This window comes from Rhinatrema bivittatum, chromosome 2 (assembly GCF_901001135.1).
Source record: "Rhinatrema bivittatum chromosome 2, aRhiBiv1.1, whole genome shotgun sequence".
Classification (NCBI taxonomy): Eukaryota; Metazoa; Chordata; class Amphibia; order Gymnophiona; family Rhinatrematidae; genus Rhinatrema; species Rhinatrema bivittatum.
Genome location: NC_042616.1, coordinates 820,637,543 through 820,663,490, shown reverse-complemented (window position 1 = coordinate 820,663,490; position 25,948 = coordinate 820,637,543). Strand labels below are relative to the sequence as shown.

At 50.3% G+C, this 25,948-nt stretch overlaps 1 protein-coding gene across 1 annotated transcript in view; it reads left to right on the top strand.

The window, feature by feature from the left end:
• Positions 1 to 1,186: 1,186 nt before the first annotated feature.
• The window catches only part of LOC115083418 (cleavage and polyadenylation specificity factor subunit 1-like), a gene marked incomplete in the record, with an annotated part of 265,845 nt that continues 241,083 nt past the window's right edge, over positions 1,187 to 25,948 (top strand). Inside the window, 3 exon segments of the mRNA XM_029587223.1 lie at positions 1,187 to 1,354; positions 4,021 to 4,048; positions 25,420 to 25,553. Coding sequence (XP_029443083.1) covers positions 1,211 to 1,354; positions 4,021 to 4,048; positions 25,420 to 25,553 — 306 coding nt within the window.

The window sequence follows — 25,948 nt, the reverse complement described above, 5'->3', positions numbered from 1 at the left end:
TGGTACATCCCAGGTGTCCTGGACTGATCCTGGTACGTACAGGGAAGGAAAATTAGTTTCTTACCTGATAATTTTCGTTCCTGTAGTACCAAGGATCAGTCCAGGATCCCGCCCGCAGTGCTGCGCTGAAGTAACGGAGAGTTCGCTCACGGTTCTGGGTTAATCTTGTCCGCTTGTTTTAGCTCTCTCGGTGGAGAGCACGTTTCCAGAAGGGGGGTTTTCTTTCCCCGTTCTATTGGCGGTTTATAGCTAGTTTTGGTTTTAGTTCTCTGGTTGTGTTTCTACTTTGACATTACGTATGACTGAGGGGCTGTGACTGGCACAGGGGCTTATATATGGCTCCGCCCACAAGTTTTAGTCTGTCTCCATCTACTGGTGCGGAGTCACAACCCAGGTGTCCTGGACTGATCCTTGGTACTACAGGAACGAAAATTATCAGGTAAGAAACTAATTTTCCTTTATGTTTTGTAAAACTTTAGCAAAAAATTTAAACATAAAAAAGGTTTGGACAAGTTCCTGGAAGAAAAGTCCATAAACCATTATTAAGGTGGAGTTGCAGAAATTCACTTCTTATCCCTGGGATAAGCAGCCTGCAATCTCTCTGCCCCTTGGGATCCTGCCAGGTGCTTGTGACCTGGATTGCACACGGTTGGAAACAGGATACTGGGCTTGATGGAGCTTTAGTCTGACCCAATATAGTAGTCCTTATGTATCTCCTGAAGACACATTTAGAGCGGCTACAAAGTCATCGCTGTGTTCCTTTGTCAAACACTACAAGTTGTAGGTACAAGGCAGAGTGGATGCAGCCTTCAGATCCAGCTTGGTCTAGCTTCAGCGTGGATATCTCCCTCTGAAAGGCACTGGTCTGGCAGGATGATAAGGAAGGAGAAATTAGTACTCGCCTGCTAGACCAGTGCCCTCCCAAATGAATACTGTTGAAGGCCCCAACCTACACCACCCATATAACCAGGGAGAGGTCAAAATAAATATGGGAATGGGTCCTCTGTCTCCATCAGCTGATGGGTGAGGAAATCACCAGGAGTAAGGGACTGGTCCAGCAGGACTCAAGGATGGTATTTACCTGCTAATTTCCTAATTTCTCCTTTTGGGTGCTCATTTTCTCTTCCACTTGCTTATTTCAGATCCTGCTTGGTCTCTGTCTTTACCTTTGATTTATGTTTTGCAGGTTGTCCCTCTTTGTGGGATCAGGATGTACGCTGTGTATCGGCAGGCCCATCCCCCTACGGGGATTGAGTTTTCCATGTTTTGTAACTTTTTCTGCAACACAGAGAAGAATCTGGTGGTGGCTGGAACCACTCAACTGTACGTCTACCGCCTGAACCATGACATAGAGGTAAGAAGGCCAGGGTACAAGAGTCACATTATGCAGTCTGTGTCACAGGGAAGGGAGGGATTCCTCAGCAGCGCTCCTCCTGGGTACGAGAGTCACATTATACAGTCTGTGTCACAGGGAAGGAAGGGACTCCTCAGCAGTACTCCTCCCGGGTACGAGAGTCACCTTATACAGTCTGTGACACAGGGAAGGGAGGGATTCCTCAGCAGCGCTCCTCCCGGGTACGAGAGTCACATTATACAGTCTGTGTCACAGGGAAGGGAGGGACTCCTCAGCAGCACTCCTCCCAGGTATGAGAGTCACATTATGCAGTCTGTGTCACAGGGAAGGGAGGGACTCCTCAGCAGCGCTCCTCCCAGGTACGAGAGTCACATTATACAGTCTGTGTCACAGGGAAGGAAGGGATTCCTCAGCAGCGCTCCTCCCGGGTATGAGAGTCACATTATACAGTCTGTGTCACAGGGAAGGGAGGGATTCCTCAGCAGCGCTCCTCCTGGGTACGAGAGTCACATTATACAGTCTGTGTCACAGGGAAGGGAGGGATTCCTCAGCAGCGCTCCTCCCGGGTATGAGAGTCACATTATACAGTCTGTGTCACAGGGAAGGAAGGGATTCCTCAGCAGCGCTCCTCCTGGGTACGAGAGTCACATTATACAGTCTGTGTCACAGGGAAAGGAGGGACTCCTCAGCAGCGCTCCTCCCGGGTACGAGAGTCACATTATACAGTCTGTGACACAGGAAGGGAGGGATTCCTCAGCAGCGCTCCTCCCGGGTATGAGAGTCACATTATACAGTCTGTGTCACAGGGAAAGGAGGGACTCCTCAGCAGCGCTCCTCCCGGGTACGAGAGTCACATTATACAGTCTGTGACACAGGGAAGGAAGGGATTCCTCAGCAGCGCTCCTCCTGTGTATGAGAGTCACATTATACAGTCTGTGTCACAGGGAAGGGAGGGATTCCTCAGCAGCGCTCCTCCCGGGTACGAGAGTCACATTATACAGTCTGTCACGGGGAAGGGAGGGATTCCTCAGCAGCGCTCCTCCTGTGTATGAGAGTCACATTATACAGTCTGTGTCACAGGGAAGGGAGGGATTCCTCAGCAGCACTCCTCCCGGGTACGAGAGTCACACTATACAGTCTGTGTCACAGGGAAAGGAGGGACTCCTCAGCAGCACTCCTCCCAGGTATGAGAGTCACATTATACAGTCTGTGTCACAGGGAAGGGAGGGATTCCTCAGCAGTGCTCCTCCCGGGTTCGAGAGTCACACTATACAGTCTGTGTCACAGGGAAGGGAGGGATTCCTCAGCAGCGCTCCTCCCGGGTACGAGAGACACATTATACAGTCTGTGTCACAGGGAAGGGGGGGATTCCTCAGCAGCGCTCCTCCCGGGTATGAGAGTCACATTATACAGTCTGTGTCACAGGGAAGGGAGGGATTCCTCAGCAGCGCTCCTCCCGGGTATGAGAGTCACATTATACAGTCTGTGTCACAGGGAAGGGAGGGACTCCTCAGCAGCGCTCCTCCCGGGTACGAGAGTCACATTATACAGTCTGTGTCACAGGGAAGAGAGGGATTCCTCAGCAGCGCTCCTCCCAGGTACGAGAGTCACATTATACAGTCTGTGTCACAGGGAAGGCGGGGATTCCTCAGCAGCGCTCCTCCCGGGTACGAGAGTCACATTATACAGTCTGTGACACAGGGAAGGGAGGGATTCCTCAGCAGCGCTCCTCCCGGGTACGAGAGTCACATTATACAGTCTGTGACACAGGGAAGGGAGGGATTCCTCAGCAGTGCTCCTCCCGGGTTCGAGAGTCACACTATACAGTCTGTGTCACAGGGAAGGGAGGGATTCCTCAGCAGCGCTCCTCCCGGGTACGAGAGACACATTATACAGTCTGTGTCACAGGGAAGGGGGGGGATTCCTCAGCAGCGCTCCTCCCGGGTATGAGAGTCACATTATACAGTCTGTGTCACAGGGAAGGGAGGGATTCCTCAGCAGCGCTCCTCCCGGGTATGAGAGTCACATTATACAGTCTGTGTCACAGGGAAGGGAGGGACTCCTCAGCAGCGCTCCTCCCGGGTACGAGAGTCACATTATACAGTCTGTGTCACAGGGAAGAGAGGGATTCCTCAGCAGCGCTCCTCCCAGGTACGAGAGTCACATTATACAGTCTGTGTCACAGGGAAGGCGGGGATTCCTCAGCAGCGCTCCTCCCGGGTACGAGAGTCACATTATACAGTCTGTGACACAGGGAAGGGAGGGATTCCTCAGCAGCGCTCCTCCCGGGTACGAGAGTCACATTATACAGTCTGTGACACAGGGAAGGGAGGGATTCCTCAGCAGCGCTCCTCCCGGGGGTACGATGTGTATATGTAGGATAGAAATTCCTTGCTAGCACTCTATGAGGAAATTGGTTTCTTTGATGGCTCTGATGCTTGGTCTTAGTGTTTTCTTATTCTTTTTCGGGGGAAAGCTCTCAGTGTTGGGTTTCTGTGGGTAAATCTCTTTGGATTGGGGTAATAGTGGAGGCTTTTGTTATTTCCCAGGTTGCCCTCTGTGGCTCAGGGTAGACCCGGCATTTTTCTGGTCTGGTCTTGTTCAGAGAGAGGTTAGAGAAGCCTGACTCTGTTTCCTATTACTGATATTGTGTCTCTTATTTGTAGAATTCTGCCAAAGGTGAAAAGAGTACAGGTAAGTGATGAACGTTTTTTCTGATCCTGCTGCAATATGTGAAAAGGAAATAAAAGGTTCTGCCTGAATATTATGTTCTGCCTGGCCAGGATGAGGGAACGGGCCATAAAATGCTATCGTGGACAAGTGCAAGGTGATGCATATAGGGAAAAATAACCCCTGCTGTAGTTACACGATGTTAGGTTCCATATTAGGAGCTACCACCCAGAAAAAAGATCTAGGCATCATAGTGGATAACACATTGAAATCGTCGGCTCAGTGTGCTGCAGCAGTCAAAAAAGCAAACAGAATGTTAGGAATTATTAGGAAGGGAATGGCGAATAAAACGGAAAATGTCATAATGCCTCTATATCGCTCCATGGTGAGACCGCACCTTGAATACTGTGTACAATTCTGGTCGCTTCATCTCAAAAAAGATATAATTGCGATGGAGAAGGTACAGAGAAGGGCAACCAAAATGATAAGGGGAATGGAACAGCTCCCCTATGAGGAAAGACTGAAGAGGTTAGGACTGTTCAGCTTGGAGAAGAGATGGCTGAGGGGGGATATGATAGAGGTGTTTAAAATCATGAGAGGTCTAGAATGGGTAGGTGTGAATCGGTTGACTTAGAGAATAGCCACTGCTATTACTAGCAACGGTACCATGGAATAGACTTAGTGTTTGGGTACTTGCCAGGTTCTTATGGCCTGGATTGGCCACTGTTGGAAACAGGATGCTGGGCTTGATGGACCCTTGGTCTGACCCAGTATGGCATGTTTTTATGTTCTTATGTTCTTACTCCCCTTGGGGTTAACATGGACCCAGGGTCCTTCTCCTGGCTGGAATTTTTCCAACGGCTGCAAGCCTTCATTCAAGCGCAATCAGCCCCAGCTGCGCCCCAGGCTCAACACCTGCCAGAAGCACAAGATCCTCCTGGCCCAGCTCGGATGCCTCAAGACATGCCTCGCCTAACCAAAAACTTCCCTAACAGGGACCCAGACACCTCAGATGATGAGTGACTCCCTGTTAGTAGGAGAAATCCCTCCAGGAATGGAACCATACCGAACCATGCTTCGCTTCTTCCACAAGGACGAATTACCAGCCCTTGTTTCCCAGACTCTGAAGACGCTGGGTATTCCTGCCATGGACCCTATGGCAGAACCAAAGAAGAACCCCATTTTGGTGTCCCCTTCGTAAGGCCTCATGTTGCTTTCCAATGATGGAAGCCATCCAGGAACTGTTTGACCTGGAATGGGATGCCCCGGAGGCCAGCTTCAAAGGGGGGGGTTGGGCCTTGGAAGCCCTATACCCTCTAGAATCAGCGACCAAGGAACGCCTGCGTTTCCGGAAAGTGGACGCTATGGTCTGTGCTGTCTCAAAGCAAACCGATTTCCGTTGAGGGAGGGGCTGCATTGAAGGACACTCAAGACAGACGATTGGAATCCATCCTTAAGCAGGCATTCGCAACAGCAGTGACACTGCAGATTGCTTCCTGCTGCGCATTGGTGGCACGTTCTTGCTTGCTCCTCTCTCGAAAGGCAAACAACTCTGAAACATATATTGGTGAGATGATGGAACGTGCAGCAGCCTTACTCACGGATGCAAGCTCAGACCTGGTGTGCACCTCAGCCAGGGGCGTTGCCTCGGTAGTGGCAGCCAGAAGACAATTATGGCTACGGAATTGGTTTGCGGACGCGACATCTAAAGCGAATCTCACAAGAATGTCTTTTAAAGGATCTCTCTTGTTCGGAAGCGAATTGGAGAAGTTAGCCAGCAAATGGGGCAAATCCCCCAGTGCCTCGGCTACCGGAAGATAGGCGTAAAAGCTCTCAGCGTCCCTCCCCCAGAAGAACCAAGGGCAGAGGATCGCAGCGCTTTAGACCCTACAGGAACTCACAGTTCCAGACACCTCGTCTCTCCGGAAGGTCTCAGCCCTTTCAGAGTAGACAGACCAAGAGGGGAGCAGGCCCAGGGGCAGGCTCCAGCCGTGTTCCACAATGAGAATGGGCCGACCCCACACACAGGAAGAGTATATAGGGGGTCGACTTGCCCTCTTCTACCAAAGATGGATCAAGATAACATCGGACAAATGGGTTCTAAACATCATTCGAGAAGGTTACTCTCTGGAGTTCCGCAGCATCCCTTGAGACAAATTTATGATGTCACCCTGCCACTCCCACTCCAAGAGACTGGCAGTAGAAACCACTCTAACACTCTTAAGGCAATAACTCCGGTTCCCATGCCCCGACAAAATACAGGGTGCTATTCTATCTATTTTATCGTTCCCAAGAAGGAAAGATCATACCGGCCCATCTTGGATCTCAAGAACGTCAACCGTCATCTGCGGGTTCTACACTTCCGCATGGAAACTCTTCGCTCTGTAATAATGGCAGTATAACCTGGAGAGTTTCTAACCTCCCTGGACCTTTCCGAAGCCTACCTTCACATCCCAGTCCATCAGCATCACCAGTGTTTCCTGCGCTTTGCGATACTGGGTCACCATTATCGGTTCCACGATGGAACCTTCGGCCTAGCAACCGCCCCAGAACCTTCACCAAAATCATGGTGGTCATGGTGGCAACACTGAGGAATGAAGGGATCTTGGTACACTCTTACCTGGACGATTTGGCTAAGCAGGGCAAAGCCTTCAGAAGAGAGTCGGCAGGTGACCAGCAGAGTCAAGAGCCTACTGCAGGAACTCGGTTGGGTTGTGAACACGGGCAAGAGCAGACTGCAGCCCTCTCAATCGCTAGAGTACCTGGGAGCCCATTTCGACACCAGACAGAACAGTCTTCCTCCTTCCTCCGAGGAGAAGGAAACTGATGGAACAATTATGACGATTGATGACCAATGCACGCCCCAAGGTATGGGACTATCTTCAAGTCCTCGGCCTCATGGCATCAACCCTAGAGGTCGTCCCTTGGACAAGGGCCCATATGCGACCGCTCCAGCGCTTCTTACTGTCACGATGGAACCCACTGTCCCGGGACTACTCAATTTGCCTCCAACTACCAGCAGAGGTACGTTCTCAGCTCCAGTGGTGGCAGAGGAGTAAGCCTTTCCCCACCGAACTGGATCTTGCTCACCATGGATGCGAGTCTGCAAGGGTGGGGAGCCCACTGTCAGGAACTGACGGCCCAAGGACAATGGAACAAGGAAGAGGCAGAATGGAACTTAAACCGCCTGGAAGCTCGAGCAGTCAGACTAGCGTGCCTGCGATTCAGCCACAGACTCCGAGGCAAAGCAATTCGAGTAATGTCGGACAACGTGACATTGGTTGCTTACATCAACCGCCAGGGAGGAACCAAAAGCCAGCAGGTGTCTCTGGAGATAGACCCTCTCAAGGCATGGGTGGAGATAAACCTACAAGGGATATCGGCCTCCCACATCGCAGGAAAAGACAACGTCTCAGAAGACTTCTTTAGCAGAGAGAGCCTGGACCCGGGGGAATGGATGCTGTCGACCACAGCCTTCCGAATGATAGTAAATTGCTGGGGCCTCCCAGCCATGGATCTACTGGCCACCCATCTCAGTGCCCAAGTCCCCAGGTTCTTGAGCCGCAGACAAGAGCCACAATGCCAAGGAATCAACATTGTTGTCCAGTCTTGGTCAGAGGAAGACCTACTGTATGCCCCCCCCCCCCCCCCATGGCCACTACTGGTCAGGGTCATCTGCAAGATAGAACATCACAGGGGACTAGTTCTACTAGTGGCCCCGGATTGGCCAAGAAGACCATGGTACGCAGACATGCAAAGAATCCTTGCGGGGAACCCTCTGTGCCTACCTCCACACAGGGACCTTCTCCGGCATGGCCCGATTCTCCACGAAGGCCCTTGAGAGGACTCACCTGAAGAAGCGCGGTTACTCAAAGGCCGTGATTGACACCCTGCTCCGAGCATGCAAGTTCTCCACATCCCTGTCATACATACGGATCTGGAGAGTATTCGAAGCCTGGTGTGAGGACTGCGGGATTCTGACGCGGACAGCCAAGATTCCCATGATTTTGGTGTTCCTACAGGACAGTATGAAGAAGGGGTTGTCACTCAACTCCCTCAAGGTCAAAGTAGCCGCACTGGCCTGCTTCAGAGCCGAAATGGACAGTATCCGGCTACTAACCCATCCGGATTTGTCCCACTTCCTGAAAGGGGTTAAACAACTCCGACCACCCCTAAAGTGGCCGGTGCCTCTATGAAATCTCAATCTAGTATTAGACTTCCTAGCTGGGGCCTCCTTCAGACCAACACGCGGTCTGCCACTACGCCTCTTAACATTGAAGACTGCATTCCTGGTGGCAGTATGTTCAGCTCGTCACATCTCCAAACTGCAGGCACTATCCTGACGGGAACCGTTCCTTAGGTTCACACCTGGAACCATACAACTGTGCACTGTCCCCTCCTTCCTACCAAAAGTGGTTTCCGAATTTCACTTGAACCAAACCATCTCGCTATCATCTCCGGATGAACATAAGGACACTGAAGACTCGCGCCTTCTTCGCCATCTAAATGTCGGCGGACTCCTAGTGCGGTACCTGGAAAGATCGGAACCGGTGCACAAAACGGACCGCCTGTTCGCTCTTCACAGCAGGAAGAAACAAGGAGAAGTGGCCTCGTGGGCGACCATAACCCGCTGGATCAAGGACGTAATCAAGGCAGCCTACATAGAGGCAGGGAAGCCCTTACCACTACAGGTTAAGGCACATTCTATGAGGGCACTGGTAGTCTCTTGGGCAGAAACCAAGCTGCTGTCGCCCGCCGAGATCTGTCAGGCAGCGACATGGTCCTCCATACACACCTGCTCCAGGTTCTACTGCCTGGATGTTCAGGCCTGAGAAAAGACAGCATTCGCAAGGGCAGTACTAAGTGGGCCACGGGCAGCCTCCCGCCCTGTCCGGAAGTAGCTTTTGTACATCCCATTGGACCTGAGTCCATCTGCCCTCACGCTAGGAAATGGAGAAATTACTTACCTGATAATTTTGTTTTCCTTAGTGTAGACAGATGGACTCAGCATCCCACCCACGGCTGCCCCAGAAAAGGAGAACCTCGGATAGCAAACCTCGAGACCGCGGCTTACCCCTGGTTCAAGACGCCCACAGCTTGTCCGGTGTATGTGTTAATTGGTTGAGTGCACTGGTGGTCTCCAGTTTGGAAATTAGTTAAACCAGTTCAAGTTTTACTCAAGTTTAATCAAGTTATCTGAGCAAAGATGTATCCACAATGGCTTTTCGAAGAGAATACTGAAGAGCTGAGGTTACTGCAGGGGTATATCTAGAGTGACGTCAGCTCTGAAATCTGACTCAGTCTCCCATCTGCTAGCAGAAGAGCACAATACCCACTGGTCCTGAGTCCATCTGTCTACACTAAGGAAAACGAAATTATCAGGTAAGTAATTTCTCCATTCTCTACCTTTCGGTTCTCCTCTGATGCAAAGAGAAATGTTTACCCTGTGAAACCAGCTGGTAATATGTGGCTTGCCAAGGCTTGAGCGAAAGACCACTTGTGCAGCTGAAAAATCTGATTGAGGTGGTTGGCCAGCATGTTGGAGACACCTGGAAGATACTTAGCTTGACATTGGGCTTCATGTATCAGTACCCGCATCCAAATCTTCTGTGCCTTGCGACAGAAGATTAAAAAACCCCATTCCTCCTTGCTGGTTTATATAATTCAGACAACCATGTCATGATGTTCTAACGCTCATTTGTCTCATGGAAAATGAATGAATGCTTACAGGACATATAGAATTGTTTTGAGTTCCTTGAGAGAGTTTGCTTGTTTAGAAAGGGATTTGTTTTTCAGTAATGTATTCTTAAGACCTGTGAGACCTCCACTTCGTGGGTTTATGCCCATGTCTGGCATCTTTGTGAGTCTTCTTGCAATGGACATTCCAGCTGTTCTGACTTGCTTACAAATGGGTATGGACAAGGGCTAATTCCCTGAGAATACATGTTGCAACTATATCTTGTTTCAGAGGTCGAATTCATTGGGTCTTGGTGGCATTCCACCCAGAGGTGGCCGGCCTCCTGTGTGGACTTAAGCGTATTCGTCCCCCCTTTAGGGCCACAGTGGGGTCTGAATCTGGTTCTTGATGATTATCCGTCCGCTCTTTGAGCTGCTTAGTCATGTGTCCTTGAAGGAACCTTTCTTTAAAGACGACATTTCTGGTGGCCATATGTTCAGGCAGATGTAATTTGGAGTTACAGGCCTCATCTTACAGAGACCCCATCTGGGTTTATCTGTATAAACAGTCACACTTTGTTCAGTGTCATTTTTCTTGCTGTGGCCATTTTATGCTTTTATTTTAACCAGGCAATTTCTCTTCCACTGTTCCCAAAAAGGCATAATGTCATGGTGAGAATAGGTGTCTCTGCTTCGTGGATGTTCACTGAATCCTCTTTAGCTGCTTAAGGATGACTAAATCCTTTTGAAAAACCAATAGGTTTTTGTGGTGGTCAATGGGCTTTTACAAGGGAGAGGCAGCTTCAAAATCGTCATTGTCCAAGTGGATCAAAGATCTCATCAGTATATTTGCTGAAGGGTCTACAGGTCCCAGAGGCAATTTGTGCTCTTCTGTGAGGCTCAGGCATTTTCGTAGGTGAAGTCTACAGTATTTGCTCCAGAAGACATTTGAAAGGCAACCACTAAATTAATTCTTCTTTACATTTATTTATTTAGATTTTTATATTCCGCTTTTCGGCCCTTCAAAGTGTACATCAAAGCGGATTACATTCAGCTACTATAGATATTTCCCTATCCCCACAGGGCTTACAATCTAATTTTGTACCTGAGGCAACGGAGGTTAAAGTGACTTGCCCAAGGTCACAAGGAGTGACAGCAGGACTCAAACCCTGGTCTCCTGGTTCATAGCCACTGCTCTAACCTCTAGGCTCCTCCTCCACTCATTGCTGCATGCTATGGATTACATGTGCAAGCCAAGAGAAATGTTGCTTTTGAAGCTGGCATTCAGGGCAGACCAATCTTCTTCCCACTTGTGTTAGAAGGATCTTGGCTACTTCTCTTGCATGCAGATTGATCTAGTAGGATAAGGAAGGAGGAATTTAGTCTTACCTATTAATTTCCTTTCTTTGAATCCTGCTTGACCAGTCCAGAACCCTCAAGGAAGTCAATGGCTGTATTTATATTGTCCCTGTCTGAGGCTCCTTTGGGTATTTTGGAAGATTCACAGGCACGTACTCTATATGGAGAACTCGAGGATTCTCTATATCTTTTTTCCTTGGGCTGTTTTCCATCTCAGTTCCTCCCTTCTTTTGCTATGGAATATTAAGAAAACTATTGTTGGTTTTCCTCCTGTTCCACAAGATTTTCATAGCTATAGTGTCATAGAAGTTACGCCATTGCTTTACATAAGGATACTAGAAAGTGCCCAGTCTAGACCACGCATAGGCAGTGATAATGTCACAGAATAGTGTGGCTCTCTGTCTCCATCTGCAGGTAAGGTGGTATAAACTCGAACATCTGGACTGGTCTAGCAGGATGATAAGGAAAGGAAATTAACAAGTAAGACTAAATTCTTCCATTATCACTGGAGTATGGATGTTAAGTAAAACCACTGCAGTAGCATTTAAGTTTAACAAAGGAGACTATGATAAAATGAGTTGCCATTGTTACAGTGTTAAATAAGATCTGGAAATTGTATAAAAATGTCATCTTGGAAGCCCAGATCAGATGGCTCCTGCCTTTGGTGACGTTAATACATGAATTGGGATTATAAGGGGTTTATTTAAACTGATGATAGCCAAATGGAACAGTGCAAAAATGAATAGATTCTAAGAGATGTTTGAGATGATGAGGCAGTTTTAACTTGAAAAAAGAAAATTGTGTTGCTGACTGTACATGTGGTTCCAATGTTAGTCATGGTTTAAAAAAGATACCAAGATTGCAAGCTTTCTGTAAAAAGTGAATATCAGACCCATTATGTGTGAGAACGGGAGGATTCGCTTAAGAGGCAGGCCCCACCACTCCTTGCTTGGGGGTGGGGGTGAAGTGGTCAGTATTAAGTGTCTCACACATCATTCTCTAATTTGAGGGAGGGATAGAGGTTGGATGACATTGGCAATGTACCTTGTGCCACTCCCTGCTTAGGGGTGGGGGTAGTTGGGTTTGGCAGTGTGCCCTGCACATCTCCATGATTGGGGGTAGTTGGTTGTGACCGTGTGCCTTATGCTGCTCAGTGATTGCAGGTTAGTTGGTGGGAGCACTGTGGCAGTGTATCTCATGCTGCTCAGTGTATGGGAGTTGGTTGGTGGGAGCACTGTGGCAGTATATCTCATGCTGCTCAGTGTATGGGAGTTGGTTGGTGGGAGCACTGTGGCAGTATATCTCATGCTGCTCAGTGTATGGGGAGTTGGTTGGTGGGAGCACTGTGGCAGTATATCTCATGCTGCTCAGTGTATGGGGGTTGGTTGGTGGGAGCACTGTGGCAATATATCTCATGCTGCTCAGTGTATGGGAGTTGGTTGGTGGGAGCACTGTGGCAGTATATCTCATGCTGCTCAGTGTATGGGGAGTTGGTTGGTGGGAGCACTGTGGCAGTGTATCTCATGCTGCTCAGTGTATGGGGAGTTGGTTGGTGGGAGCACTGTGGCAGTATATCTCATGCTGCTCAGTGTATGGGAGTTGGTTGGTGGGAGCACTGTGGCAGTGTATCTCATGCTGCTCAGTGTATGGGGAGTTGGTTGGTGGGAGCAGTGTGGCAGTGTATCCCATGCTGCTCAGTGTATGGGAGTTGGTGTGAGCACTGTATCTCACGCTGCTCAGTGTATGGGAGTTGGTGTGAGCACTGTATCTCACGCTGCTCAGTGTATGGGAGTTGGTGTGAGCACTGTATCTCACGCTGCTCAGTGTATGGGAGTAGATGTGAGCACTGTATCTCATACTGCTCAGTGTATGGGAGTTGGTGTGAGCACTGTATCCCATGCTGCTCAGTGTATGGGAGTTGGTGTGAGCACTGTATCTCACGCTGCTCAGTGTATGGGAGTTGGTGGGAGCACTATCTCATGCTGAACAGTGTATGGGAGTTGGTGGGAGCACTATCTCATGCTGAACAGTGTATGGGAGTTGGTGGGAGCACTGTATCTCATGCTGCTCAGTGTATGGGAGTTGGTTGGTGGGAGCACTGTATCTCATGCTGCTCAGTGTATGGGAGTTGGTTGGTGGGAGCACTGTGGCAGTGTATCTCATGCTGCTCAGTGTATGGGAGTTGGTTGGTGGGAGCACTGTGGCAGTGTATCTCATGCTGCTCAGTGTATGGGAGTTGGTTGGTGGGAGCAGTGTGGCAGTATTTCTCATGCTGCTCAGTGTATGGGAGTTGGTTGGTGGGAGCAGTGTGGCAGTGTATCTCATGCTGCTCAGTGTATGGGAGTTGGTTGGTGGGAGCACTGTGGCAGTGTATCTCATGCTGCTCAGTGTATGGGAGTTGGTTGGTGGGAGCACTGTGGCAGTGTATCTCATGCTGCTCAGTGTATGGGAGTTGGTTGGTGGGAGCAGTGTGGCAGTATTTCTCATGCTGCTCAGTGTATGGGAGTTGGTGTGAGCACGGTATGGTGTGAGCACGGTATATTTATTCTTTTTTTTTTTTTTTAATTTAATGTTTATTGTACAAATTATATATGAATTACAAACATAGAACTGAAGATGTAATACAATAATGTTAACCAGAGAATACATTCCATGTTTTTATAGAAATGGTATGCACTGAAAGTATGCAATAAAATCTTATAACATCAACAGTACATCTCTTGCATTACTGGCAGGTTGAGCACTCCTAAACTATCAAAATAGGTAACAACTCACCAGCTGCGCTCAGTATATCCCCCCCATCCCTCACCCCTCCCCCCCCCAGCATGTCTCCGTTCTCCTATACTTTCCAATTCACTTGCCAAGCAGAGACCGGATATGCTGTCTATGCTATATTTATCCGAGATTGATGTAGCCACTGTCTATATTTACGCCAAGTTTGCGAAAACTTCCCATACGTCTTATGTAAGAGCGCCGTAATTTCAGCCAAAGTGTAAACTTTCTTCAATTTATCTTGTACTCCCTCCAATGAAGGGAGTTGGTCTGCCCTCCATAATTGTGCAACATGTAATCTGGCTGCTGTGAGAATGAAAGATACCAGGCGGTTGTCACAAGCTCCCAGAAGAGTGACCCCTTGCCCTAATAACACTTGACCCGGCGTGAGTCGAAGTGTAATTTGAAGAACCCGTCCCAGCCACACCTCGAGTTGTCGCCAGAAGTCCACAATCCTCGGGCAGGTCCACCACATATGCAGATAATCCCCCCTCTGGTGACACCCTCTCCAGCATAAATCCGAGGCTTGACGCTTCATTCTATACAGCTGAACTGGGCAATAATGCCAGCGATATAATAGTTTAACCGCATTTTCCATCATAGATGCCGCTATGAGCCCTTTGCCTAACCTCCCAAATATCCCTTCCCATTCTTTCTGGGAGAGCGAGCATTGAAGGTCGGTTTCCCACGCTAGCATTTGTTTAGTTTTATGGAAAGGTTGGGTTCCCAATAAAGAATAAATCTGTGACAGTAAATGCGAAGCTTGATCCGCCTTCACACACAATTCTTCGAAGGCAGATTTTCCTTGTTCAAAAGTGTCCTGTAGCTTATAGGTTTGCGCAAAATGGCGCAATTGAAGATAAGGAAAAATGCCCTCTGGGGATAGACCAAATTTACGCTGTAGCTCTGGAAATGTTAACATAATCCGGCCCCCCCACATAGAACGCCAAGTAGAGATACCCTTCCTTCTCCACTCCCGAAAAGCTGGGTTAGTATAGCCGGCTGGAAACTGACAGTTAGCATATAAATATGTACTTTGGTGATAAACCTTTGTACCCACTAGTGTGTGTCTATGGGTTTCCCACACCTGCAGGATCAATACCATGGAAGGTGGTAACACCTCCCCTGCCCCCCGTTGCCAGGAAGAGGGCGGTTGCCACACCAAACTAGTAAGGGGAATGTCATTTAAAAGTTGCTGGCTGAACTGAATCCAGGGTTTTATGTCCTGGGTCCTATGCCAATCCACAATAAGTTTAAATTTAGCGGCGACATAATAGCATTCCAAATGTGGTACCCCCAGTCCTCCTTGCCCTCGAAACCGATACAAAGTGGATTTCGCAACCCTAGGTCTCCGACCGCCCCATATATATCTCATTAGCTGGTTTTGCCATTTAATGAGAGCCAGTTTCGGTACTGGAATAGGCAGCGACTGGAATAAGTACAACAACCTGGGTAGTACCATCATTTTAACGGCCGCAATACGGCCCAGCCAGGAAATCCGGTACCTGTTCCACTCCTCCAGGTCCAGAGCAATTCCAGCCCATAAGGCATCATAATTTATTTGAAACATGTTCAGATCCACGCTAAGGTATATGCCCAAATATTTTATTTTTTGGTGAGCCCACTTGAATTTATACCGGCTTCTAAGCCTAGTAGCCATTGAGGGGTCCACATTAATGTTCAAGATCTCGGATTTGTCACAGTTCATCCGAAAACCAGAGATCCTACCAAAAGCCTCCATCTCATCCAGCAGATGAGGGAGCGAGGATACCGGGTCCAAGATCGTGAACAAAATATCGTCAGCGTATAAAGACAGCTTTGACGAAAATTGACCCACTGCAACTCCCTTAATATGGGCAGAGCTCCGTATCCTAGCGGCCAGGGGTTCTAGAAAGATGGCAAATAAAATAGGTGACAACGGACATCCTTGCCGCGTACCTCTCCGCACCGCAAAGGTATCCGTATAACCCCCATTAATTTTAATGCGGGCACATGGCTGGGTATAGAATTGCTCTATCCACCGGAGAAAGGGCTCCCCAAATCTCATTTTTCGCAGTACAGAGAAAAGGTAGGGCCAGTGGACCCGATCAAAAGCTTTCTCTGCGTCCACAGATAACGCCAACGCAGACAAGCCTTGTTTTTTCACCCACCAAATAAGGTCCATTATTTTTTGAATGTTATCACTAGCTTGCCTCCCTGGGATGAACCCCGCCTGATCAGGATGTATCAGTTCAGCAATAAACCCGTTCATTCTCAGGGCCAATATCTTGGCCAATATCTTCAAATCCAAATTGATTAATGATATTGGTCGATATGAGCTGCAAAGTGTGGGGTCCCGCCCAGGCTTAAGTAATACTGTAATACCTGCAGAATTAGCTTCCGAAGACAGGACCCTGTCCTGTCGGAGAGCCGAATAATATTTGGCCAAGACCGGGGCTAATTGCCGAGCGAAAACCTTGTAAAAGCGCCCCTTATAGCCATCGAGTCCCGGTGACTTTCCCAATTTCAGGGCTTTAATAGTGGCCAGAATTTCAATCTCAGAGACCTCCTTATCCAAAATGAATTGTTGGGCCGCCGTCAACTCCGGAAGAGCCGCGGAATCCAAATACTCTGAAATACCCTCCGGAGGTATAGCATCATCCTGAGCATAGAGATCAGCATAAAATTGTAGGAACCGCTGTCGGATAGATTTATTGTCCCCCACCATGGAACCATTGGCTTGCTAACCTTAGTGATAATCGATTGGGCCTGTCTCTTCTTAAGAGCATGTGCTAATAGTCCTCCCCGCCTTATTGCCCCCCTTCGAAGTATTTTGTTGCATAAGTTCCAGTTGGTAAGCTAGTGTCGCTGAATCTATAGCCTCTATTTGATTCTTAAGGGTGACAATGTGGGTATAAGACACCTTCCGCGAGCCCTGACCTTTATGAAGTTTTTCCAACTCCTTGAGTTGGAGGGTGAGCTTAGCCCGTGCTCTTTCCCTTTCCTTCTTGAGGAAAGCTGCACGCGCTATAAAACGCCCGCGGAGTACCGCCTTCAAGCATTCCCATAAAGTAAGTGCGCTCACCTCCCCAGTCTCATTGAGAGCTAAATAATCCATGATTTCGCCTTGCGTTTGGAAGATAAACTGATCATCATTAAGCAGGGAGTCATTAAACCTCCAAAATTTATAGCCCTTGTCCACGTCAGATAAGCGAATCATCACCCAGATTGGGGCATGGTCCGACCATACTATTGGTTCAATATCTGCCCCCTCCACCCTGGTGCACATGTCCCCATTACTCAGAATCATATCCAATCTGGAGTAACTCTCATGAGGGTGGGAATAAAAGGTATAATTCCTGTCTGTTGGGTGTCTGTTCCGCCAGATATCCACCAACCCCTGGTCCTTTATGAATGTTTTCAACGCCTGTCTGGCGGATTTAGAATCAGCACTCTGGCCTCTAGACGTGTCTAATCTGGGATTTACCATAATATTAAAATCCCCTCCCATCACCGTCTGACCTTCCAGTACAGTGGACAATGTGGCGTTCAGGTTCGTGTAAAAGGTATCTTTATGTACTGTGGGCCCATAAATCGAAACTAGGGAAAGTAATTCTCCTCCTATCTTTATCTTTACCAAGACATATCTCCCTTCGGGATCCAGCTTCGAGTCAAGAAATTCAAAATGTACATCTCTATGGATCAGAATCCCCACCCCTGTGTATTTAGAAGTAGGGGTAGCAGCCGCCCAGAATTGATGTTGGTATTTATTGGACCTTAGTAATCTCTGGTAATGTTTTCTCAGATGGGTCTCCTGTAAGAATACCACGTCCGCTCGGAGGCGCCCCAGTTCCTTAAACAATAGGTGGCGCTTACGGGGCGTGTTCAGCCCCTTCACATTCAGGGATATAAACTTAAGAGACGCCATCTATAGACACCCCTCCCCTTCCTGTGCCAGAAAGACCCAAGATGTCCCCATGCAATCTCACGCGGCACCGGGCATAGCCACTAGCATAAGAAGCATATCGCAGTGGATCCCGAGAGGTCACGCCCCCATAGGCATATAGGCTTCGAGAGTGTACCGGGACTGCCTATACAAAATCATGTGATCCTCTCATCCCCCATATGAAAAGGAATAGTATATGTGCAAGCAAATTTTTCCCCCCCCCCCTCCCCCCCCCCATACACCACTTTCCAGGGATAAACTTCATCCCAAATATTAAAGTAGGAGGAAGCGGAATCACCCCCCGTCTCCTCCCTCCACGGTCTTATATCTGAATATCACATAACCCGCCAATGAACAATTGAAAACATGAACTTTAAAGCTCTATAAGAAAGCTATCTCACGGTATTGAACTAACACATGTCCACAACGGGACCAGAACTGGCAGTGTTCATCTGGTGTCCCTCTGTGCACCTAATGAAACTTCAGGCAGGCGCCTCCGGCTGTTCCCGTCCCGCTGAATGTCGTTGCAGCCTCCTCTTCCCATTCTGGACCCTCTGCCATCGGGAGCACAGGTAGTTGACTTGTTTTGCAGGAGTAGCCGTGCTGGCGACTGGAGGTGGCAATTCCACATCAATGCCATTAGCGCCCAGTATTCCTGCCGCTTCAGATACTGTATTCGCTCGATGGGTCACCCCCTGAATTTGAAAGGATATGCCTCCGGGAAAGAGCCAGCGATACCGTATGTTGGCTGCTATAAGCTTAGTGGTGATGCATCGGAACTCCTGCCTTTTCTTCAGCGTCAGAGCCGCCAAATCTGCAAACACCCCTATCTCATGTCCTTCCCATTTCCATGAACGCTGTTTCCTTGCGATCATAAAGATTTTCTCCTTCTGGACATAGTGGTGGTAACAAACCACGATATCTCGAGGTCTGTTAGGAAGTTTAGGCCCCAGCGACCTATGGGCTCTGTCGATCTGCACAGTAGGTCTTTCTTCCTCGCTCTCTGGGTCAGCCTGATCAAGAAAAAAGGTGGAGATCCGCTCGACGACGGCCAGACAATCATTGTAATCCTCGGACTCCGGCACTCCCCGTATGCGGAGATTGGAGCGCCGGCTCCTGTTCCCTGTACGTACCAGGATCAGTCCAGGACACCTGGGTTGTGACTCCGCACCAGTAGATGGAGACAGATTAAAACTTGTGGGCGGAGCCATATATAAGCCCCTGTGCCAGTCACAGCCCCTCAGTCTTACTCTGTCTCCAGTAGATGGTGCAGGTCCAGTCACAGCCCTTCCTGACCTGATTCTGGTGTTTGTCAGGTTTGGTTTTTTGAATTAGTTTTTTGTTAGGTCTATTTGTTCTGGGCTAAATTGGGTTTCCTTTTAATTCTTTCCCGGTTGCCCTGCCTCCCAGGGGAGTTGAGAGGTCCCGAGGGGACTACCCTCCCCCGGTCGAGGCCGCTGCCAGGGTTGAGGACCCGGCTGAGCTAGTGGCAGCGTCAGGGGTGACACCAGGGAGCCTGGTTCACTCACCCCTGCAGGAAATAGGGCTTTCAGAACCAGGGACAGCGCTTTTTTCTGTAAAAAAAAAAAAAAAAAAAAGTTTTACTTTTATTTTTTTGCGGCTCTCTGTTCCTTGGCGTTGCCGTTCCGTTTCGGTCGGTGGGGGGCGTCGCCTGAAGGGGGGAGGTCGCCGAATTGCGCCGTTTTGATTAGTTTGAATTTTTTTCCTCTGAGGTGAATTTTCTGTTCGCGTCTCTGTTTTTCCCGCGTTCGCCGGCATGCCTCGCGGTTCGCAGTGCAGGGTCTGCGGCTCGGCGCGCGCGCGTCTCTCCCGGGACAGCCTTTGTTCGGCTTGTGTCCCGGGTGATGAGGGCATTTCAGCAGCACCTCGGAGAGCTTGGTCCCGGGTCGCGCGATCGCCGCCTCGAGGTGGGGGCCCCTCTGTCACTCCTCAGGAGCTGTTCCCGCTTAGCGCGGGAGTGGCAGCCATTTTGGCCATGGGCCGGGAAATTTCCAGAGAGACAGTGGGGGCTTCGTCTCTACCTCCAGCGCTTTCCCCGCAGCGTGACAAAGCGAGGGAGGTCCCCTCGGAGGGGATTCGGTCCCCGGGGGACTCGAGTAGCGATTCAGCGGGTTTCCGGAGAATTTTCTGAGGACTTTGCGCTGTTACTAGCGCAAGGTCCTCAGATATAAGCGCAGCAAGCGCATACGGGGGGATGTCTCGCGTACTGCTATCCGCAAGTCCCCCGCCTCGGAAAAAGAAGGCCAGGAAGGGTGCGGAGATCGCCCAGAGTTCGTCCCGAGGGAAGCGGCTTCCCCGGGGGCTGCCGCAGGAATCGGATTCCGAGGATTCCCCCGGGACGGATACGGAGGCCTCTGAAGAGCCCCTGATGGGGGCCGGGACGGCAGCACCGGATGCAACGGCACAGCCTAGTGCAGGGAAAGGTGCACAGGCCTTAGACGGGGATGACCCCAAGGTGGTGCGGCTATTCCGCAGAGAGGAACTGTCACCTCTCATCCCAGCCATTCTCCAGGAGCTGGGGATTGAGGCTCCCCCAGTGGTGGTCCGCCAGGAGGCGAACATGGATCCCGTTTTGCTCGGCCTCACAGGGCCGGCGGTCGCCTTCCCTTTTCATTCTCATCCACGGATATCCTCTTCAAGGAATGGGATACTCCGGAGCTGGGTTTGAAAGTCAGCAAAGCCATGGATAAGCTCTACCCTTTACCGGAGGAGGCGTTGGAACTCCTCAGACTCCCGAAGGTGGATGCGGCGGTCTCCGCTGTCACGAAGAGGTCTACCATCCCAGTCACGGGAGCAACAGCCCTCCGGGATATTCAGGACCGAAAGTTGGAGGTTCAACTCAAAAAGATTTTTGAGGTTTCCGCCCTAGGAGGACGAGCTGCCATTTGCACGAACTTTGCTATGCGTGCTAGTCTGCCGCTGGGCCCAAGTATTGCAGGCTAATGCGGATCTCTCTCCGGAGGAGGCTTCCCAAGCAGATAGGTTGGAAGCGGCTATTGCATATGGGGCTGATGCGCTCCATGATCTTTTACGCACTTCAGCTAGGTCCATGGTAGCAGCGGTGTCGGCACGCCGTTCTTCTTTGGCTACGCAACTGGGCGGCGGATGGTTCGTCCAAGGCTCACCTCGGGGCGTTACCCTTTAAAGGGAAATTGCTGTTCGGAAAGGAGTTAGATGACTTAATGGTTTCTCTAGGTGAGAACCGAGCGTTTAAGCTGCCAGAGGATAGGGCCCGGGCGCGCTCTTCTTTTTCCAGCAGAGCTCGTTTCCGGGGATCCCGAAAGTCCAGGCCACAAAGATCCACCGGGTCCTCTTATAGACCGTCCTCTTCTCGGAACACTCACTGGCAGCAGTCCTTTCGAGGCAAACGTTGGCAAGGAGGAGCCCCGTCTGGTGCGGGGTCCAAGCCTTCGCAATGAAGTTCGGCCGGCCCATCCCTCCTTGCGTCCTCAGCACGTTGTCCCAAACGTGGGGGCGCGTCTATCCTTGTTCCTCGAGGAATGGGCCAGCATTACGTCGGATCAGTGGGTCCTCAATGTGATAAGACACGGTTACGAGTTAGATTTTGCTCGCATCCCAGTGGACAAATTCCTGGTCTCGCCCTGCAAAGATCCCAAGAAGAAAGCGGCGGTGCTAGATACCATTCGAAGACTAGAAAGCTTGGGGGCCATCTCTCCGGTTCCGGCCGATCAGTACGGCAAGGGCCGTTATTCCATTTACTTCATAGTTCCCAAGAAAGACGGCACTTTCCGACCCATTCTGGATCTCAAAGGAGTCAACAGATGCCTTCGGGTCCCTCACTTCAAGATGGAGACCATTCGTTCGGTGATTGCGTCAGTGCGGCCAGGAGAATTCCTTGCGTCACTAGATCTCACAGAAGCATACCTTCATGTGGGCATCCAACCAGCGTTCCAGCGGTTCTGCATTCTGGGAAGACACTTCCAGTTCCGGGCTCTTCCGTTCGGCCTGGCGACAGCTCCTCGGACATTCACGAAAGTGATGGTGGTGGTGGCGGCGCACTTACGTCGGGAAGGCCTCCTGGTTCACCCTTACCTCGACGATTGGCTGATTCGGGCGAAGTCAGAGAGCTTGTGTCGGCAGGCGGTAGCCAAGGTGCTTCAATTCTTGCAGTCCCTGGGCTGGGTGGTCAACTACAACAAGAGTCATCTGGAACCCACTCAGTCCTTGGAGTATCTAGGAGCCGTCTTCGACACAAAACGGGGCAGAGTGATTCTCTCTCAGGAACGGATATGCAAATTACAGTCTCAGGTGCGACGGCTTTTGTCTCAGCACCGTCCGCGAGTCTGCGATTACCTGACGGTTCTCGGATCTATGGCCTCCACGCTGGCGTTAGTCCCTTGGGCATTCGCTCACCTACGGCCGCTGCAGTTTTCATTGCTTTCCCGCTGGAAACCGATTTCAGAGGAATTTTATCTTCCACTGCATCTCGACAGTCAGGCGCGCTCCAGCCTGAGCTGGTGGCTGGACTCCAAACATCTCTCCTGTGGAGTATCTCTTCTCCTTCCCAACTGGACAGTGGTGACCACAGATGCCAGTCTTTCCGGTTGGGGTGCAGTCTGCCAAGGAAATCGGTTCAAGGTCTGTGGTCAGAAGATCAGACCCGGTGGTCTATCAACCGCCTAGAGTCCAGGGCGGTCCGTCTGGCATTGCAAGCTTTTCTACCCCTCGTACGAGGAAAGGCGATCCGAGTATTGTCGGACAACGCTACCACCGTGGCTTACATCAATTGCCAGGGCGGGACGAAAAGCCCTCAAGTAGCGGAGGAAGCTCGTTCCTTGATGGCCTGGGCAGAGCGGCATCTCAGCGATCTCGCTGCGTCTCACATAGCAGGAGTCGACAATGTCCAGGCGGACTTCCTCAGCCGGCACCACCTGGATCCGGGAGAGTGGGAGCTGGCGGAAGAAGCGTTTCTTCTCATTTGCAGGACTTGGGGAACGCCCACATGGACCTGATGGCCACGTGGCACAACTCAAAAGCTCCGAGATTTTTTCAGTCGTCGACGAGAAAGAGGAGCAGAAGGGGTCGACGCGTTAGCTCTTCCCTGGCCAGCGGAGGTGCTACTGTATGTGTTCCCACCGTGGCCCATGATCGGCAAAATCCTGCGGCGCATAGAATTGCACCCGTCCAACGTGATCATGGTGGCGCCGGAATGGCCGCGCCGTCCGTGGTTTGCGGATCTGATCCAATTGTCGGTTGGCGCCGCCCCTTCGTCTACAGGGGTTTCCGGGGCTCCTTCGTCAGGGCCCCGTCTGTTTAGAGGATGCGGATCACTTCTGTCTCGCGGCATGGCTTTTGAGAGGAATCGTTTGAAGCGCAAAGGTTACTCAGATGCGGTAGTTGCCACATTGCTGAGATCCAGGAAGCAGTCTACATCTCTGGCTTATGTTAGAGTCTGGGTAGTTTTTGAAGAGTGGTGCGTAGAGCGGGGTCTGGATCCCACTTCCGCTACTATTCCTGATATTTTGGCTTTTCTCCAGGCTGGGCTGGCCAAAGGTTTAGCATGCAGTTCCCTACGGGTCCAAGTGTCGGCGCTTGGTTGTTTGCGTGGTAAAGTCAGGGGAGTCTCCCTGGCTCTCCACCCTGATATTTCCCGTTTTCTTAGGGGAGCGAAACACCTCCGTCCTCCTTTGCGGTTCCCTTGTCCATCTTGGAACCTCAACTGGGTGCTCTCGGCCTTATGCTCAGCTCCGTTTGAGCCTCTTAAGCGGTCTACGATCAAAGATCTCACGTTGAAGACTGTATTCCTGATAGCGATTGCGTCCGCTCGTCGAGTTTCCGAGTTGCAGGCTTTGTCCTGTAGGGAGCCCTTCTTGCGCATTTCCGATTCGGGGGTTTCCTTGCGGACCGTTCCATCTTTTCTGCCTAAGGTCGTATCGGCTTTTCATTTGAATCAATCAGGTTGAACTTCCTTCTTTTGCGGTAGGGGAGTCTTCTGACCCGAAATCAAGGGACTTGAGAAAGCTAGATGTGGCGGAGGTCTCTTCTTCGCTATCTAGAGGTCACAAATTCTTTTCGGTTGACGGATCATCTGTTTGTGTTGACATTGGGTCCAAAGAAAGGTTCTGCTGCGTCCCGCACGACGATCGCCCGTTGGCTTAAGGAGGCCATTGGTTCCGCGTACATTTTGCACGGTAAATCACCGCCGGTGGGTCTTCGTGCTCAGTCAACGAGGTCTCATGCTGCGTCTTGGGCGGAATTTTCTCAGGTATCGCCTCAAGAGATTTGTAGGGCGGCTACCTGGAAATCGTTGCATACATTCATTAAACATTACTGGTTGGATGTTCAGGCTGCTGATGCTGGGGGATTTGGAGAGAGGGTACTCCGAGCGGGACTCTCTGCTTCCCACCCTCGGTAACTTAGCTCTGGTACATCCCAGGTGTCCTGGACTGATCCTGGTACGAACAGGGAAAGGAAAATTAGTTTCTTACCTGATAATTTTCGTTCCTGTAGTACCAAGGATCAGTCCAGGATCCCGCCCGCAGTATTGCGCTATAGTAACGGAGAGTCCGCTCATTGTTGTTTTTAATACGCTGACCCCTTGTTTTGTTCGCTCTCCCGGTTGGGGAGTCTGTTTTCCTGTAGGGGTGTTGTAGTTGTTTTTTGGTTTTCTTAGTGAATTTCTATAGTTAGCTATGTTGGCTTTTGGATTTTCTACTTTGACATTACGTATGACTGAGGGGCTGTGACTGGCACAGGGGCTTATATATGGCTCTGCCCACAAGTTTTAATCTGTCTCCATCTACTGGTGCGGAGTCACAACCCAGGTGTCCTGGACTGATCCTTGGTACTACAGGAACGAAAATTATCAGGTAAGAAACTAATTTTCCTTTTTCTATATCCTCTAGCTTGTCCGTCAGAGCTTGTGATTGTCGCTGCAGGGCCTCGTGGTCACGCTGCAACTGCATCCAGCCCTCTCCCTGTGTATCAAGGCGCACATCCATTTCATCAATTCTCCTGCCCTGCTCTGCAGACTCTTCTTTAAGATCTGCAATCATTTCAGTGACTTCCAATTTATAATTTTTTAAATCTTGCCTCAGCTCAGCAAACCAGCTTCTCATCTCAGCCCTAGAAGGGCAATCGCAGTCCCGCTCCCGCGCCGTGTTAGCAGCCCCCTCCGTCTCCTCCAGCTCTGCCTCGGGCGCCATTTTGTGGGGGGTCCTCCTCCGTATCTTTCAGATACGAATAGCGACGCAAGTCCGGGATTTTTCTTTTAGCTGCCATCCGAAAAAAGGTCAGCAGGACTTCGGATCGCGGTGCCAATACTTTTGCAAGCTTTCTCCGATATTTTTTGGCGTTTCGCGGACCGCGGGGCACGGAGCCTTCGGAGTTAGGCTGCGTGCATGGAGCGTGACGTCACTTCCTCCCACGGTATATTTATTCTGCTCAGTGTATGGGAGTTGGTTGGTGGGAGCACTGTGGCAGTGTATCTCACGCTGCTCAGTGTATGGGAGTTGGTTGGTGGGAGCAGTGTGGCAGTGTATCTCATGCTGCTCAGTGTATGGGAGTTGGTTGGTGGGAGCACTGTGGCAGTATTTCTCATGCTGCTCAGTGTATGGGAGTTGGTTGGTGTGAGCACTGTGGCAGTTCCATTCTAATCTTGCTTCTCTGTTTCTTTGTGCAGATGGGAGGGGACATAAAGAAAAATTGGAGCTGGCAGCTTCTTTCTCTTTCTTTGGAAATGTTATGTCCATGGCCAGTGTACAACTTGCTGGAGCCAAAAGAGATGCCCTGCTGCTGAGCTTCAAAGATGCCAAGGTATTTCTCTCTTCTCCCTCCTTGTGTGTACAAAGATTCAAGTCAACCCTCTCCCTTCTCCGTATTGGGGGGTATACAATGACGTCAAGCTAACCCTCTCCCTTCTCCCTCCTGGCGTGTACAGGGATGTCACGCTAACCCTCTCCCTTCTCCCTCCTCCCTCTTGGCGTGTACAGTGATGTCACGCTAACCCTCTCCCTTCTCCCTCCTCCCTCCTGGCGTGTACAGTGATGTCACGCTAACCCTCTCCCTTCTTCCTCCTCCCTCCTGGCATGTACAGGGATGTCACGCTAACCCTCTCCCTTCTTCCTCCTGCTGTGTTTGCTTGGAGATGAATTCTGTAAGAGCATCTTCAATTCTACTGTAAGATATCTTTGTAAATGTATATTTCCCTG